At 43.3% G+C, this 18,054-nt stretch overlaps 1 protein-coding gene across 1 annotated transcript in view; it reads right to left on the bottom strand.

Annotated features, from left to right (window-relative positions):
- Positions 1-10,632, bottom strand: part of LOC136862777 (protein tyrosine phosphatase domain-containing protein 1) — a 914,123-nt gene extending 903,491 nt beyond the window's left edge. The window contains exons 1-2 of the mRNA XM_068226146.1: positions 10,499-10,632; positions 1,117-1,305 (exon numbers count right to left, since the gene is read on the bottom strand). Coding sequence (XP_068082247.1) covers positions 1,117-1,304 — 188 coding nt within the window. The 5' untranslated portion in view covers position 1,305; positions 10,499-10,632. The remainder of the gene's footprint in view (positions 1-1,116; positions 1,306-10,498) is intronic.
- Positions 10,633-18,054: the final 7,422 nt, after the last annotated feature.

Genomic DNA, 18,054 nt, shown 5'->3' with positions numbered 1-18,054 from the left:
GAAACCACGGAAACCCACTTCGAGGATGGCTGAGGTGGAAATCGAACCCCCTCTACTCAGTTGACCTCCCGAGGCTGAGTGGACCCCGTTCCAGCCCTCGTACCACTTTTTAAATTTCGTGGCAGAGACGGGAATCGAACCCGGGCCTCCGGGAATGGCAGCTAATCACACTAACTACTACACCACAAAGGCGGACGGGTATTATCTCGGTTTAAAATGTTACTGGAGACTGGTTGGCCGGTAAAATGGGAAATCTAATATAATAGCCTTCCAACATGGCAGCTCGTAGACGGCTGGAATATCTAATTGCAAGAGAAAATACAGCTATGAGTGAAATGATTACGACTGTGCAATTAATAAACGTCATAGGTGGATAAAAGAACGTGCGACATATTTCGAGGACTACGACGACACTGGTTTTCAGACACATTTTGGTTATCTAAAACTTCGACACTATCAGTGTTATCTGTGATCGAACATAACCTGGAATTCCCAACACATAGGTAGGCCAAAGATGAATTCTCGGTTGTAGCTTATATCTTGTACAGTACACGACTGGGTGACTATTTCATGAAGAATTAAGGAATACCGCCTTATCTTTTTGAGTGAAATATACATTGTGTAGGTTATAATTTGTTTCCGCATTCTCTACGTTAATGATTTCTGCCACGAAACTCAATAACAATTCACTCTGTAGGAAAGTGACATTACGTTTCTTTCTTCGTTTCTGCTCAATAGCGGACATAATTTATGCAAATTATTTGCAAACCCCGAATGGAATCAAAAACTTGTTTACATTTCGATAGTCGTGGCAGGACGTAGTTATTTGTTTTACGTGCTTTTGTGTGAAAAAATTAAGGTTCAGGTTCAGATTGAAACGAAAACTTCGTTTTGGTAACCCGGAATAATAAATTGTGTGGTGAATACAGAAGTGAGCGTTATCCGATATAATGACATTATCCGAGTTTTGAGAATCTACTTCCATACACAACGTATAATCCCAGTGCAGCAAGTTCTCTGAGGAGAATGGACGGGGAAACTAATTGACTGAAAGAAACATCACAGGAAAAAATGAAGATATTACAGCTATTAGTAAAAAGGAATATGAGTACATACCAATGAGAGAAGATTCCATGTATGGCCATGTGTGTTGTGTCCCAGTTGTCCGGACTCTCATACTTGCACCGCCGACCTCCACAGAATATAGCACATTGGATCCCACTAGGCGTGACCCGCCGTAAGTTCTCTGACAGCACGTTGTAGTTGGCTGTAGGGTTCCCCGCCTCAGTCACCTCCTGTGCCATCCTGAAAACATCAATTCAGTTTACTTCATAATGATCCTGCTCCTTGGCTGAATGGTCAGCGTAGTGGGCTCCGGGTTCGATTCCCGGCTGGATCGGGGATAGGACATAAATAGTTAATTCCCTCGGATCGTGGACTGGGTGTTTGTGTTGTCCCCAACATCCTTGAAACTCATTCACCACACATAACACTATCCTCCACCACAATAGCACGCAGTTTCCCATGGACTACATGGCAGATGTCACCCAAAACCCTCGGAGGGTCTGTCTAAACCAGGCTAGCAATAGCGGTACGAAATTCTTATCATCATCGTTCTTATGCGTCATATTGAATTTAACAAAAACAATGAATCAATTTAATTAATAATTTCAAGGCAAGAAAGCGAGAGAGGCCGCTGTACTTTGCTAGTTATACATACCGACTTTTGATAGATTAATAGCTAGCGAGATATTGTGTTTGCATCCGGAAGATAGTGGGTTGGAACCCCACTATCGGCAGCCCTGAAGATGGTTTTCCGTGTTTTCCCATTTTCACACCAGGCAAATGCTGGACCGCGTGGCCATTTTTCTCGGCAATGGATGTTTCTGTTTTCTTCTATATGTCCAAATACTTGCTAGATATTAGTATCGCAGTATTAGCATCTTCGTCACAGGTCAAGGGTAGGGTCATGTCATCCGCGTATGTGCGTAATGTGAAGCATTCGTTGTTAATAGTTAATCCGACTAAAGAATTTTTCAAGCTTCGGATCATAGGTTTTATTGTTAAGACAAAAGTGCCATGGACGATGGGCATCCTTGTCTAATTGATTTGTTTATTGAACATTTGCCTGAGAGGAATCCATTAATCATAACTCGTGAGTATGCCTTGTGGGATATGCGCTGTGTTGTTCCTAATACACTGTTCGGAAACCAAAATTTTTAAAAACTTTCCAAAGATGAGAGTGTTCTATCCTATCGAATGCTTTGCTGAAGTCAATGCTATCCAGTGCTCCTGAAGCAATGTCACACATTGAATGGTGGCTATTCAACAGAGGGTATCGTCGTGTACCGTTAAGTTTTTCAAAATAACTTAAATGTGAAATGAAATTTCAACTTGAACAATATTCAAGAATGACTGCGCATAGTACGGCAAAGGAGGAGAAGGAGGACATCGTACAACACTATCAACTTCTTATTCTTACACAGGTCAAATCCAAGTCTCTGTTAACACAGTTTCAGTCGACCTCTGTGAGGCTTTATAGTATGTGGCAATTTTCTGTGGAATAAATTAAACAATCCAGTTCGCCGTTGTTCTAGACGAAAACTACAAATTATAGTTTGTCAGCAAATTATGTTCTCATGCACTTTATTTCAGGTTATATTTCTTCTATTAATATTAAGGAGAATGTCCCAGTTTGTTTCGTTTTTTGTGTATAGACGAAACGCGCCTGCGTGAATTGTTACAGAATACAGCTAGATTTTTAGTAGTTAATGTTGCGATGTCATTTCAGATAGTTAACTTGGAAATTCAGTTCCTACACTTCTAGTCGTCTTAAAGTGGTTAAATGAGGCCCAAAGCAGGTATATCAAAACACAGCATCATGTGACACGCCCTGGGAGAAGAGAAATTCATCATGATCTACTGCGTATTAAAATTCGACGGATCCCCTTTGGTGAACTCTGGCGCCCAAAATACGGGCATATTGATTATTATTATTATTATTATTATTATTATTATTATTATTATTATTATTATTATTATTATTATTTTAACTCGAATCAGGAAAGTATATATTAGCGCCCAACTGTGAGACAATTGTAATAACTCAATGATTACAGTACCATTATGTCCTTTTCCTCGTCGTTCGATTTAAACCTCCAAATGCATATTCAGTAGTCGTATCTCAGAAATCTGGGGTATGCCTACGTCTAGGGACGATAATCAGTTACTTTCACCAGTTATCTGCATATCCTCTACGACCAAACGAAGAATTTGTAAGCGAAATGAGAAGCAATAGAAGCGGCCGTAGCTTGGAGGAAAGACACATTCCTAAATTCCTCAGGATCTGAGGAAGGGACGAAGTTATAGTTTTGAGAATGACGGAAGATGGGATCCGAATCTACCTGTCCTCCGATTTTCGCATCATCGCTTCCTCTACAGCCCGAATGGACACAGCATCCTTGTCTGTTAAGTATATGTATATGCAAAATTAACCATGAATTGTAACGACGTCATATAGGTTGTTACGTAAGCAAGTTACCTCGCTGAAGCAGTTCCAACCAGTTACAGTACATTCGCCCGAGTATAATTGGTGACAGAACTTCAATGAAGCAACTTTTTAATGTAAAAACTGCAGCAAAGTCGTTAGCTTTCTGTCTTAATTCTTATCATCGCTAGGTAATAGACACCACCCATCAGTACTGAAGGATTTATACTATGCTTCGTAACACGTGAGACCCACTTCATTGACGACGGAAAACACTAATAATAATAATAATAATAATGTTACTTGTTTTACGTCCCACTAACTACTTTTTAAGGTCTTCGGAGACGCCGAGGTGCCGGAATTTAGTCCCGCAGGAGTTCTTTTACGTGCCAGTAAATCTACCGACACGGGGCTGTCGTATTTGAGCACCTTCAAATACCACCGGACTGAGCCAGGATCGAACCTGCCAAGTTGGGGTTAGAAGGCCAGCGCCTTAACCGTCTGAGCCACTCAGCCCGGCACGGAAAACACTGAAACAGTGAATGGCGTTGATGGAAGTATGTGTCCGCTTTTTTCCGAGATTTAAAGCTGTGATGTGTAGCTGTTTATCGCTAAAAGAAGTGATCAGAAAGGTCACCTTTAGCTTGAATCTCTCAAACCAACAGTCCCCGTTTCGCAGTATGCATTTTATTTAAAAAATACCCTGCAAGTTGAGAGTTTTCTTGGATACGCTACTGAAATATTTCGAAGTTGGCAATGGCCCAGGCTGACTCAGACGATAGAGCGCTAGCTTTCTGAGCCCAAGTTGTGAGCTAGATCCCAGCTCAGTCCGATTGTACTTGAAAGTGCTGAAATACGCTAACTTCTTACCGGTAGATTTACCAGCACGTAAGAGAATTTCTGCGAGACAAAATTCTGGGACTTCAAGGTCTCCGCAAACCGTAAAATTAGTTAGTGCGACGTGAAATGTAAAACGATATTATTATTACATTATCAAGTCCAGTTCCTTAGCTGAACGGTCAGCATTGATGTCTTTTGTTCAGAGGGTGCCGGATTCGATTCCCGGCCGGGTCGTATTTCTAACCTCGTCTGGTTAATTCCTCTGACTCAGGGGCTGGGTATTTGTGTTTGTACCAATACACTCCTCTTCACATTCATACAACACACCACACAACCAACCACGACAGAAACACGCACTATTGAATACATCTCTTCACATAATGTTGGCGTCAGGAAGGGCAACTGGCCATAAACTATGGCCAAATCCACATGTGCGGCACAGTCCACACCCGTGACCAGTGTGAGAAAATCGTTGAAAGAGAGAGGAATTATTACATTATCAGTTCAGTAGAAAAAACATAAACAGCAGCACGAACATAGTACAGAGCGTGCCCCACTGTGTTAGTAAAGCCGTGTTCCTTTCACCAGAAGGGCTCATATATTTAAATGATGTGTGATTAAATTCCCTGTAACAACTTCCGGTCCTATTTCGGGTCCCTTGGCTGAATGGTCAATATCGTGGCCTTAAATTCAGAAGGTTCTGGGTTCGATTCCCAAACGGATCGGGAATTTTAGCCGTGTCTGCTTAATTCCTCTGAGTTGGGGACTGGATGAAATACACTGCAGAGAATACGTGCCATTTTGCGAGATATCGCAAGACATTGATTACCAGCGCACCTAGCGGGACGGCATTGACACTGAATGTAGTAGTGGACTATACACTATGCATTATGCCGAAAGTTTCAGGTTCCAAGTCGTCTTTAATTAAAAAGTGGTTACAGGAGTTTCCCCATTTCACATCGGATGGTAAAATTATATTCTGTGTCGTTTGCAGCAAACAGGTGGGTGAAACTTGCGTTATATAACGAGTTAATATCAATTTAGCAAAATAAGCATGGTGCCTATTAACATACGTAAAATTGAAGCTGCCTGTAAGTATTTTAGAACTATTTGAGAGCGTTTTTAGACAGCTAAAGTAACATTTAAGTACATAAAGCCGAGGTCTAGTAATCACTACTGTATGTTTCTGCGGTGTTTGGAAGGTTTTTTTTTTTTTTTTTTTTTTTTTTTGCTAGGGGCTTTACGTCGCACTGACACAGATAGGTCTTATGACGACGATGGGATAGGAAAGGCCTAGGAGTTGGAAGGAAGCGGCCGTGGCCTTAATTAAGGTACATCCCCAGCATTTGTCTGGTGTGCAAATGGGAAACCACGGAAAACCATCTTCAGGGCTGCCGATAGTGGGATTCGAAACTACTATCTCCCGGGTGCAAGCTCAGTGTTTGGAAGTACAGCGCGTTGTCTGAATATGAAGAAAATGTGTTGGAACGAATACAGACATCCAGTCTCCGAGCCAGGAGAATTAATTGGGAGCGATTAAAATCCCCGATCCGGCTGGGAATCGAATCCGGGGCCTTCTGAACTGCAGGCCCCAACGCTGACCATTCAGCCAAGGATTCGGTCAAAACGGAATCATTACTGAGTTTCATTATATCTTTTAGTAATAGAACAAAGTAAAAATCATTATTTAGTTTCATTATTTCTATCAATTTTAACATGCATCTTTTGTAGTTACAATCTTGCCGCCTGGTATTTAAGGTCGGGCCACCGAGTGGGCCACTGCCAACATGTCTCTCAGTTTAGTACGGGACAATAATCCGGCTCCGTGGCTAAATGGTTAACGTGTTGGCCTTTGGTCACAGGGGTCCCGGGTTCGATTCCCGGCAGGGTCGGGAATTTTAACCATCATTGGTTAATTCCGCTGGCGCGGGGACTGGGTGTATGTGTCATCGTCTATCATTTCATCCTCATCACGACGTGCAGGTCGCTTACGGGAGTCAAGTCAAAAGACCTGCACCTGGCGAGCCGAAGATGTCCTCGGACACTCCCGGTACTAAAAGCCGTATGCCATTTCATTACGGGACAATACGGAAGTGTCCAGTATTGTCTATAGTGTTTTTGACTAGATGTTTGTGTTTGTCTGAATGAATAACTCTTCACTACAATACACCATACTACCAACCACCACATAAGTGAATATAGGGCAGACGTCAGGAAGGGCATCAAGACGTAAAGCTGGGCCAAATTCACATGTGTTACAGAGTTCGAATCTACGAATCCACCAGCGTGTGGGAAAAGCTGCTGAAAAAATAAGAACTATCACTCTTATGTGGGATGATTATTAGAATTTTACCTCGAAATATGGTTCTTTAAGGTATCAGTAAAAGTATCGACATATGTATCTGTCTCGCATTTGATTGATTTATAATAATAAATCCACAGCCTGTTTTCCATTCATTCGACCGGGTCAGTCATGGAATGAATGAAGCCCCATCTAGCGGCGAGGATAGGAAATGTGCCGGCGGCCGAAGCCTGTCGCACTCCTTTGGAACAGTGATTAATGACTGACAGATAAAATTAAATCGTATTGGAGAGCGTTGCTGGAATGAAAGATGACAGGGAAAACCGGAGTACCCGGAGAAAAAACTGACCCGTCTCCGCTTTGTCCAGCACAAATCTCAAATGGAGTGACTGCGATGTCAACCACGGAAACCAGCGATGAGAGGCCGGCGTGCTGCCGCTTGAGCCACGGAGGCTCCATTTAACTGATTTAATTTGAGTAATACTGTTTACTTGAAAAGTTACTGTAGTAAGGAGATGTTTGCTTGCTAATGGTTCAACGTCGCACTAGCTCATCGAAGGTTGTCGGCGACGCAAGGATGGGAAAGGGCTAGGAATTGGAAGGTAGTGGCCGTAGCCTTAGTTAAGGTATAGCCCCAGCATTTGCCTGGTGTGAAAATGGGAAACCACGGAAAACCACCTTCAGGGCTACCGACATTGGGATTCCAGCCCACTATCTCCTGAAAGCAAAGTAAAGAGATGTGCCCATAGAATAATTAATTCAACAAAGCCTTCATTTTAATGTAATTACATTTTTATAAAATTATGTTCGTGACGTTGTTACCTAACAGTGTGGGGAAACCATAATGTGGCATATTCGTGCCTTGCCACGAATTTCTACCTCGTTAAATGTACATTCTTCTTCTTCTTGGCCTTTTCCCAATTTCTTGGGTCACACTTCGTATGAATTTGGCCCTGTTTTATGGCCAAATATCTTCCCCGACGCCAACGTAAACCGAGAGTTGCGTTCACTATTGCATGGGTATTTGGTGGTGTGTTTTGTTGTGTTCTGTTGCATGGATAAAGAGATGCACATTAAGATGAACAGAAAAACCCAGGCCCCGAGCTAGAGAAATCAGGAATCGAACCCGTGGCCCTCTGAACCGAAGGCCACAGTGTTGGCCATTCAGCCAAGGAACCGGACTCGTTAAAACTTACTGTGTTTTTCTAAAAATATTGTACACGCTGTGCTGAAATGAAATGAAATGTCGTGTGGCTTTTAGTGCCGGGATATCCCAGAACGGGTTCGGCTCGCCAGGTGCAGGTCTTTCTATTTGACGCCTGTAGGCGACCAGCGCGTCATGATGAGGATGAAATGATGACGACAACACATACACCCAGCCCCCGTGCCATTGGAATTAACCAATTAAGGTTAAAATCCCCGACCCGGCCGGGAATCGAACCCGGGACCCTCTGAGCCGGAAGCCAGTACGCTGACCGTTCAGCCAACGAGTCGGACGACACGCTGTGCTATTGAGTAAAAAGAGGATCTCGATACCGAACCGTGGAGAATGTAAGTCATTATTTCTATAAAATACTCTTGGTTAAATAACTCTGACGTCGATTGGGCAATGTTATCTTTGTCCCTGTAAACATGTCGAGACCAGAATGTTCGTGGACTGCTATTTCCTGATTCACGTGGGCTACAGGAAAGCCTCATTTCTTCAGTAGACGATCAATAGGTTGGCATGCTTATTTAGGAAAGCCAAATACCAGCTCATTCAGCTGTTCTGAGCCACTTTTGAAAAGTAAACACTTCAGTAGGAAGACGTCCAACACTTTATTTATTTGTACGGTTGTATTTTCATTATTGAGATAATTTGGTTTGGAATTCGAGGTAGGGGATGATGTGTACACTCCTCTCGGTTCATAGGAGCTACAGTATTTCTCAGCGTAAGCATTCCTTTTATAATAGCTGACATTCAGCCAGAAATTTTCGGAATACAGTCCATTTGAAACACACGTAGTCGGGCCTTGGATGACTGATCAGTGTAGTGGTCTTTATTTCAACGAGCTCCGAGTTCGAATCTTGGCCGGGCCAGGGATTTTAACTGCGTTTGGTTAATTCATTTGGCTCGGGGACTGGCTTCATCTGTATACATTACTACACACCACACAAGCAGCCGTCACAGAAACACGCAATAGTGAATATATCCCTCCACATTGGGTTGGCGTTAGGAAGGACATCCGGGAGATGGTGCGTTCGAATCCCAAAGTCGGCAGCCCTGAAGATGGTTATTCGTGGTTTCCTATTTTCACACCAGGCAAATGCTGGGGCTGTACCTTAATTATGGCCACGGCCACTTCCTTCCAACTCCTAGGCCATTCCTATCCCATCGTCGCCATAAGACCCCTGCGTCGGTGCGACGTAAAGCAACTTGTAAAAAAAGTAATAATAAACTCTGGGAAATTTGTATGTAATTTGTGGGGTTTTATATTACTCATTCAAAATGGGTATAATATTCTTCCTTGCAGTTTATGCTCTTTGAAATCGCACGTCGGCTTACTAACATATTAGGTTAGGCGCTCGATTTCTGTACTCAAGGTTTTGGGATAGAATACGGACGCATTCAAGACGGCAGAGATGTGAGAAACCCGTGTCATTAGATTAATTGGCAAGTTTAGCCTAAAAAACCTCCAGACGAAACTTCTAACCTACCGTAGCTGAAATAAGCCAATGGAAATATAATAATAATAATAATAATAATAATAATAATAATAATAATAATAATAATAATAATAATAATAATAATAATATTAATAATAACCGAGCGAGTTGGCCATAGGGTGCGATTCATAGGAAAACCAAATACCGGATAAATGGAACGGCTTTCAATAAACTCATTTAGCTGTTCGGAGACACTTCCGAAAATTAACAGCTTCGTTCGGGAGATGATGGGTTCGAATCTCACTGAGATACCCCATTTCATACCAGGCTTTACGTTGAATAAAGTCAAAGCCTCTTCCTTCCCAGTCATTCCCTCTCCTAGTGTCGCTGGAAACCTACAAAAGCATTAATTTGATGTTAAAAAGAAATAATAATAATAATAATAATAATAATAATAATAATAATAATAATAATGATAATAATAATAATAATAATAATAATAATAATACTGCCGGGCTGAGTGGCTCAGACGGTTGTGGCGCTGGCCTTCTGACCCCAACTTGGTAGGTTCAATCCTGGCTCAGTCCGGTGGTATCTGAAGGTGCTCAGATACGTCAGCCTCGTGTCGGTAGATTTATTGGTACATAAAATAACTCCTGCGGGACTAAATTGCGGCACCTCGGCGTCTCCGAAAACAGTAAAAATTTAGTTAGTGGCACGTAAAGCCAATAACATTATTATTATTATTATTATTATTATTATTATTATTATTATTAATACTGAGTTCCCAGGTTGAAGATAATGAAAACAACTCATGGAGGTAAGAGTAGAAAAGTAGTGAGGTTGTGTAGTGCAGATCTTCTTCCCATGCTAATTCACGAATTCCAGATATAAATATAATGTAGACGGCTCAAAACTTATTTCTCTTAGTTCTTCAGCGCTATTTCTAACCGTAAATATTTCTTCTATACAGTAGCCTATACAGTGGTCAATAATTAACATTCAGCTGGAAAATTCCGGACTCTTTATTTTAAATTTGTATATTAATTCACAGTGAGTACTATTATCCTTCCAGTTCATCTATTTCGGAGTTCCAAGACGACAGTAGTAATGGTTAACTATGAGACAACGTGGTTGTACCTGATTGCTCTTTTTAAAGGTACGTTCATGAAGCAGTGCTGTAAGTGGGCTAGTGCAATGTTCTACAGCATCCGGGTACTTACAAGTTGATGTTGCGAAGAAGAGGCGCTTGAAATCCGCTTTACTAACTCTCATAAAAAGGCCTTTTCTTTTCGAATGTTTCATTAAAACAAGTATGTGGTGTGAGAGCTTGAACGTAGAACGCGCTGCCGCTACAACTGCCCTGTATCGACTGGCGCGAGGCAGGGCCAGGGAGAGGGGGACGTGCGCAGAGGCCGTCCCCTCCGTTATTACAACTGTTTTCAGGTGACAGTGCTGCTTGTCTGTTTACTTCTCCATCGCCGATAATTGGCGCTGTGGTGGGGACATATGTGCCAAAGAAGTATGTTCAGCACAATTGTACTAAACCTGTCAAAATGCGCGTTTTTATGACATCTGGAATTGTGAGTTTGTTCCATTCACAATTCTCCGTTAATTACGGTTACCATACTCTGAAACTGAAAATGCTGACATATTCATCTGGCCAACGAACTCTATGAAGAAACTCCGTAATTTGCATCACTTTGTAATGCCCGTATGTTTTTTGTGTGTGGATAACTTAAGTCCATTCGGCGCGACCAATTCGCCTGGTGAAGCTGCGCACTGTAAACCGAATTATCAGCTGCAGTATGTTGTTGCACCCTTGGTTGTGGTGAACGCGACAACTACTCAGCCTCGACTGTACAGCAGGTGTGCAGCTTCATCAGGCGAATATTCTTGGTGGCGTGTAATTAATTAATTAATTAATTAATTAATTTCCCCACCCAAAAGTCACCAGGCCTATCGGCAGCCCTGAAAATGGTTTTCCGTGGTTTCCCATTTTCACACCAGGCAAATGCTGGGGCTGTACCATAATTAAGGCCACGGCCGCTTCCTTCCAACTCCTAGGCCTTTCCTATCCCATCATCGCCATAAGACCTATCTGTGTCGGTGCGACGTAAAGCCCCTAGCAAAAAAAAAATTTTCTTTAGCAATTCCTCCTCCTCCTCCTTCGTCTTCTTCTACTTATCCATCTTTTTCTGCCACCACTTTTCCCACATCCTGTTGAAGTTGTGGGTGAAAAATGGATTTGGACCTGTTTTACGGGCAGATGCCCTTCTTAACGTCAACTCTATATGGAGAGATATATTCATTATTGCTTGTTGGAACAAACACAAATATTCAGTCCTCGAGTCAGACGCGAAAATATTCCCTACATAGCCGAAAATCGAAGTAGGGATCCCTTGAACCTAAGGGCTTAACGCTGACCATTCAGCCAAGGAGCAGAACTTCTTCAGAAATTCCTTGTTACAACACAAATAGCCAGGCGTCAGAGTTCTGAAACTGAATGAATATCCACAGCCTGTCTCCAGTCATTTGACCGGGTCTGGAATGGAATGAATGAAGCACCATCTAGCGGCGAGGATAGGAAATGTGCCAGCTTCCGAGGCCTGTCGCACTCCTCTGGGGCAATGATAAATGACTGACAGATGAAATGAAATGTTAATGGACAGTGTCGCTGGAATGAAAGATGACAGGGAAAACCGGAGTACCCGGAGAAAAACCTGTCCTGCCTCCGCTTTGTCCAGCACAAATCTCACATGGAGTGACCGGGATATGAACCACGGTATCCAGCGGTGAGAGGCCGACGCGCTGCCGCCTGAGCTACGGAGGGTCTGCGTCAAAGTTCTGAAATTAAATTTCCCAAAAGCAAGTACTTTCACTGCATCGACACTCTACTGTGCTTTTATTAAAGAAAAGTGACTTTTAACACTTGCATTATCCGGCTCCATGACTAAATACTGGCGTTTGGTCACAGAAGTCCCGGGTTCGATTCCCGGCAGGGTCGGGAATTTTAACCATAATTGGTTAATTACCCTGGCACGGGGACTGGGTGTTATGTGTCGTCTTCATCATCATTTCATCATCATCATCATCATCACGACGCGCAGGTCGCCTACGGACGTCAAATGAAAATACCTGCATCAGGCCTCTCCGGAGGCCACACGCCACTATTATCACACTTGAATTATGGCCTACTATTGGAAAACGGAACTGAGCCATCTCCGCAATCTCTGAATTCTGTTCTTCATTTTTGCTAACTTTATTATAGTCACACTACTTTCCTTCCCCTTCATAATATCATGGCAAAGCAAAGTCATCTCCGTACAGGCCATGAAGGACCTTGGAGGGGTGGAAGGTAAAGGCTTCCACCATTCGTAAACTCACACGTGATGGGGTGGAGTGGTTAGCTCTACGCACGGCCGCCTTTGCCCCCAGGAATTAACCGGGTACTCGTTTTTGGTGTAGGCTGAGTGGACCTCAGGGCCATATGCACTTCCGGAAGTGGAAATCTCGTTTCTTAAATTTTACGACTTCCTGACGGGGATTCGAACCCACGTCCTCTCGGGTGAACCGAGCACGCCTTTACCGCCTCGGCCTGGCAGCCCCTCCCTTCATAATATGAAGTGACAAATTTCTTGAAGTTAGAAATCTGATCACTTCATACGTACGGAAGAAGTATGAATAAGTAAGACGTAAATATGAAAACTGTGTATAAAAGAGATTTCCAAAATTGTATGCCGATGGCAATGCTTGTTATAAAAAACGAACACATCCGCATAAATGCGTAACTTTACGTTTAGCACAGCAGTAAGCAGGGCTCACTACAGACATTGCTAACTTGTACAGAAACCCTGACCATAGTTCCCACAATGAAGAAATGCTAATTTATTAGGTCATTTTTGTCATTTTTGCCATTTCGTATTTTTAGGTCATTTTCTAAAATTATACATCATTTTTTGGTCATTTTGTGGAATTTGTTACACTATTTTATATTTTTGAGTCATTTTCTTAGGTAAACGTTTGAGAATTTTGAAGTACTTACGCGTGTGGTATTGGATATTATCGCAACTTTCAGTCAGGATGAATACGGAAACTTGAGAATCTTCACGACGCTTTGTCAATCTGGAGACTAAGGAAACTTTGTTCACCACTTACTTCCTGGAAATGTCCACATTCCAGGAGAGACACTTCCAACTGGAGAAGTCTTCTTCGTGAACAGTCGAGATTCTCTTCTGAAGACGCAGAGAACGTAAAGAATTTCACCTTGTTTTCTTGACATGGAAAAAGCCCAAGAGCTTATTATTATGTCTGACATAAATATAGGCTAAACCAACTCTTTTTCTTTTTCTTCTTCTTCTTCTGCTTCTTCTTCCTCATCATAATCTGCTTTAGCCTCCAGGCTTGGTATTTCCCTCTGACTCAGCGAGGGATCCCACCTCTACCGCCTCAAGGGCAGTGTCCTGGAGCTTCAGACTTTGGGTCGGGGGATACAACTGGGGAGAATTACCAGTACCTCGCCCAGGCGGCCTCACCTGCTATGCTCAACAGGGGCCTTGTGGGGGATGGGAAGATTGGATGGGATAGGCAAGGAAGAGGGAAGGAAGCGGCCGTGGCTTTAAGTTAGGTACCATCCCGGCATTTGCCTGGAGGAGAAGTGGGAAACCACGGAAAACCACTTCTAGGATGGCTGAGGTGGGAATCGAACCCACCTCTACTCAGTTGACCTCCCGAGGCTCAGTGGACCCCGTTACAGCCCTCGTGCCACTTTTCAAATTTCGTGGCAGAGCCGGGAATCGAACCCGGACCTCTGGGGGTGGCAGTTAATCACACTAACCACTACACCACAGAGGCGGACCTAAACCAACTCGATTAGTAAATTTATTGTAAAATTTCATTCAAAATTTGTGTCATTTAAAAAAAGTTTTCGGATCATTTTGCTGCATTTCTTCCGTTATTTTATTGATCATTTTTTAAACATTTTAGGTCATCAAAATCCCGGCCCTGGAAATAAGCAAGCAAGCTTGTAATATTACATGAATGTCGATATCGTGATCATAGCCACAGAACTACGAGGAAACCATAGGAATGCGACTTTTGATTTCAAAAATAATACTATACGGTTTAGGATTAGAACTACGGCCAGCTTGGTGAGAAGCCCGTCACTGGGCTACTCGGCTCTTGCAACCCCCTTTCAATAATAAAACTAAACTAACCTTTGGTAACACAAGCCTCTTAACTACTAACTGACAGCTATAATAATGGCGTGTGGCCTCCAATGAGGCGTGGTGCAGGCCTTTGGAGTTGATGGAGACGGCACACACACGCCGCTTCGAGCCATAGACATTAATCAATGGAGGTTAAAATACCAGACCCGCCTGGGAATCGAACGCTGAACCCCCTGGACCATAGGCCAGCACGCTAACCATTTCGCCATGAAGCCTGCCTACTAATTGGCTGTTTATTGACACAGGAATTTTGAGTCACATGGTCAGCGCATAGTCATTAATATCAATTTAACAGACCAATTCATTAAGTTGCTGTCTTTACGGATTAGATACAGAATGTCGTTCGGGATCCCTGGGGACGATATTTGAAGGGTAATTAGCTTATAAAAAGCCATGTCTCTACCAACGATCATGCTCAGTTGGAAAGCCAGCATTTCTAGCTATAGCCCAACAACATAATTTCCATTGCAGCACACGTTTTCGCAGAGCTAGCATGTCCATCTTATTCCGCTCTTCCTGACAGGCTCTTCAGAGGCCAATGATACTGCGTGGACGTCTATATCCTAAGGCCCTTTTTCGGAGTCCATATGCAAGAAGTCCCTGGGTGACCAATCGGGTACCTTCACCGCATTATCAGTAAAGTCCGGCTCCATGGCTAAATGGTTAGCGTGCTGGCCTTTGGCCTTAGGAGTCCCGGGTTCGATTCCCGGCAGGGTCGGGAATTTTAACCATAATTGGTTAATTCCGCTGGCACTGGGTCTGGGTGTATGTGTCGTCTTCATCATCATTTCATCCTCATCACGACGCGCGGGTCGCCTACGGGCGTCAAATCAAAAGACCTGCATCTGGCGAGCCGAACGTGTCCTTGGGCATTCCCGGCACTAAAAGTCATACGCCATTTCATTATCAGTAAAAGGAATTGAGTAATATAGCAATGTACGCTCTAAAACACCTTGTCAGCATTTATCTGCTGAGCCAGCATCCGAGGTCATTGACCCCAGGACGTAATGACCACGTGACTGTGACGTCATGGCCACGTGCTATTGTTTGTAAACTAAGCCATTTGCTTTTGATTGCATGACAGCTGTCATCTTGACAGACCTTAACCTCACGTTTTGGACAAGAGAACGTCGCTAACCTCACTGCTGCCATCTTAACAAGCCCTAACCTTACTTTTAGTGAACAAATGAACGTGGCTATCCTCACTGCTGCCATCTTAACCACGTGGGCGCGGAATTTGGAAAAGTAACAGCTGTCATCTTGACAGGTCCTAACCACGAGCACTTGTTTGGTGCGGAATTTGAACAAGTGAACGTGGCTAACCTCACTGTTGCCATCTTGACAAGTCCTATTTTTTGGCTGCATGGGCTCGGGATTTGAACAAGTGAACCTGGCTAACCTGACAGCCGTTATCTTCACAGGTCCTAACCTCGTGCGGCGCGGATTTTGAAAAAGTATGCATGGCTAACCTCACTGTTGTTATCTTGACAGATCGGCGCGGAACTTTGAACAAGTGAATGTGGCTAAGCTCACTGCTGCCATCTTCACAGGTCTGAAGCTCGTGCACTTGTTTTGGCGTGGAATTTTTAACGAATCGTAACCTCACAGCTGTTATCTTGACAGGACATAGCCACGTGCTTTTTGACAAGTGTGTGACCCTAAACTCACTGCTGTCGTATTAACGGAACTTAGCCACGTGCAGGAGCGGAATGTTTTGGAACGAACCCTAACCTTACTGCTCTCATCTTGAAGGAACTTAGCCATGTGCGACACCATCTTAGAGGGGCCTAAATTAATAGTATCCTAGTTTTAGGGCTAGCTGCCCTTTCCGACACCATCATGGAGGGCCCTAACATTAGTAGACTATAGTTTTAAGCGTAGCTGCCCTTCTCGATATGTCCCTTCCCGATACTATCTTAGAGGGGCCTAACCTCAGAGTACTCTAGTTTTAAGGCGAGCTGCCATTCTCGACATGCCACCATCTTAGAGGGGCCTAAGTACTCAAGCTTTGAGGCTACCTGCCTTTCTCGAAATGCCACCATTCTACAGGGGCCTAAACTCAGAGGATTATAGTTTTAAGGCTAGCTGCTCTTCTCGACAAGCTCCTATCTTAGAGGGGACTAACCCCTGACTACTCTAGTTTTAAGGCTAGCTGCCCTTCTCGACACCATCTTGGAGGGGCGTAAGCACCCTAGTTTAAGGAATGCTGCCTTCTCGACATGTTACAATCTTGGAGGGGCCTAAGGACCCTAGTGTAAGGCTAGCTGCCCTTCTCGTCATGCTCCTTCCCAACATCGGGGTCTAACTTCGGAGGATCCTAGTTTTTAGCTGGCTCCCCTTCTCGACATACCCCTTGCCGACACCATTTTAGAGGGGGCCTAAGGAGTCTAGTTTTAAGGCTAGCTGCTCTTTTCGTCATGACCTTTCCAGACGCCATGTTGGAGGGTTTAACCTTACAGCGTATACTTTTATAAGAAGATGCCTTCCCGACGCCATCTTGCGAGGTGCCCCTTCCGAACGTCATCTTATTTGACTGATGTGAAAATGGAACGCTCTATATCCGACAGCGTGACATCACGGAGGTCAGCTCAATCCCTCCTTCTCTTCCTCCTCCTTACAGTTTTACGAACAGATGCCTTTCCCCTCTACAATTTTTGGAGGAAGCCTAACTACTCTGTCGCTAAGGCTTTATGTCTATCCGACGCGTGACCTCCCCTCCTGAGCAAGATAAAACATGTTGTTAATCAATCCTGTTACAGAGGACCGGAAAATTGCATTGTGCTCCGCCCCTCTACCAAGAGCAAATGTTTGTGTGTTTAGAACATATAGTCTGTTGTTATCTTACAGTAAAGATTTGAATAGTCAGCATACATTCCCCATCGTGTTCTGAACAGAATAAAATACCTTGATTATGAACATATGATAGGAGAGCGCACTAATTTCGATTTTCTGAGATACTTACATGTGAAAAAGGACATGTTATAAGAGAGAGGGTAGTGACGCATACTCCTTCTTCTATCGAATAGCATTATGAGGTTAGCACAAAGCTTTACGTCTCTATCCGACAAATAAAATATCTATGAACAGGGTCCCCTCGTTGCGGAGAGGATTTAAAAAAATTAATCATGGCACACACACAGAATGATATATACTTCCTCTATTACGCTGAAATAGAGTAGACGGCGCTGGCCTTCACGTCACAAGCAAACTGGTTCAATCTTGTTTCTTAGCTGTGTGGGGTAGAGGGATGGGAGAGGGACCTGAAATTTATTCATATATTTCTGCTGTTAACTTACCTTTTTATAAAGTAATTTTACCCTTTTAGTCACCACTTACGACAGGCAGGGCGATACATAAAAATATATCTGATCTGATTAAGGTTAATAGAGGATGGATATACAGTTGTACTTCTTAAAACAAAAATCACTACTACTATTAATGATAATAGAGGATTGATGTACAGTTTTACTTCCTCTTAAAACAATAATCACCACCGTTACTACCATTGATGTTAATAGTGGATTAGCGCACGCAAGCTGCAGGCCAAAGTA

The sequence above is a fragment of the Anabrus simplex genome, chromosome 2 (genome assembly GCF_040414725.1).
Source record: "Anabrus simplex isolate iqAnaSimp1 chromosome 2, ASM4041472v1, whole genome shotgun sequence".
Classification (NCBI taxonomy): domain Eukaryota; kingdom Metazoa; phylum Arthropoda; class Insecta; order Orthoptera; family Tettigoniidae; genus Anabrus; species Anabrus simplex.
Note: the sequence above shows the minus strand (reverse complement) of the source record. Positions and strands in the feature narration are given on the sequence as shown.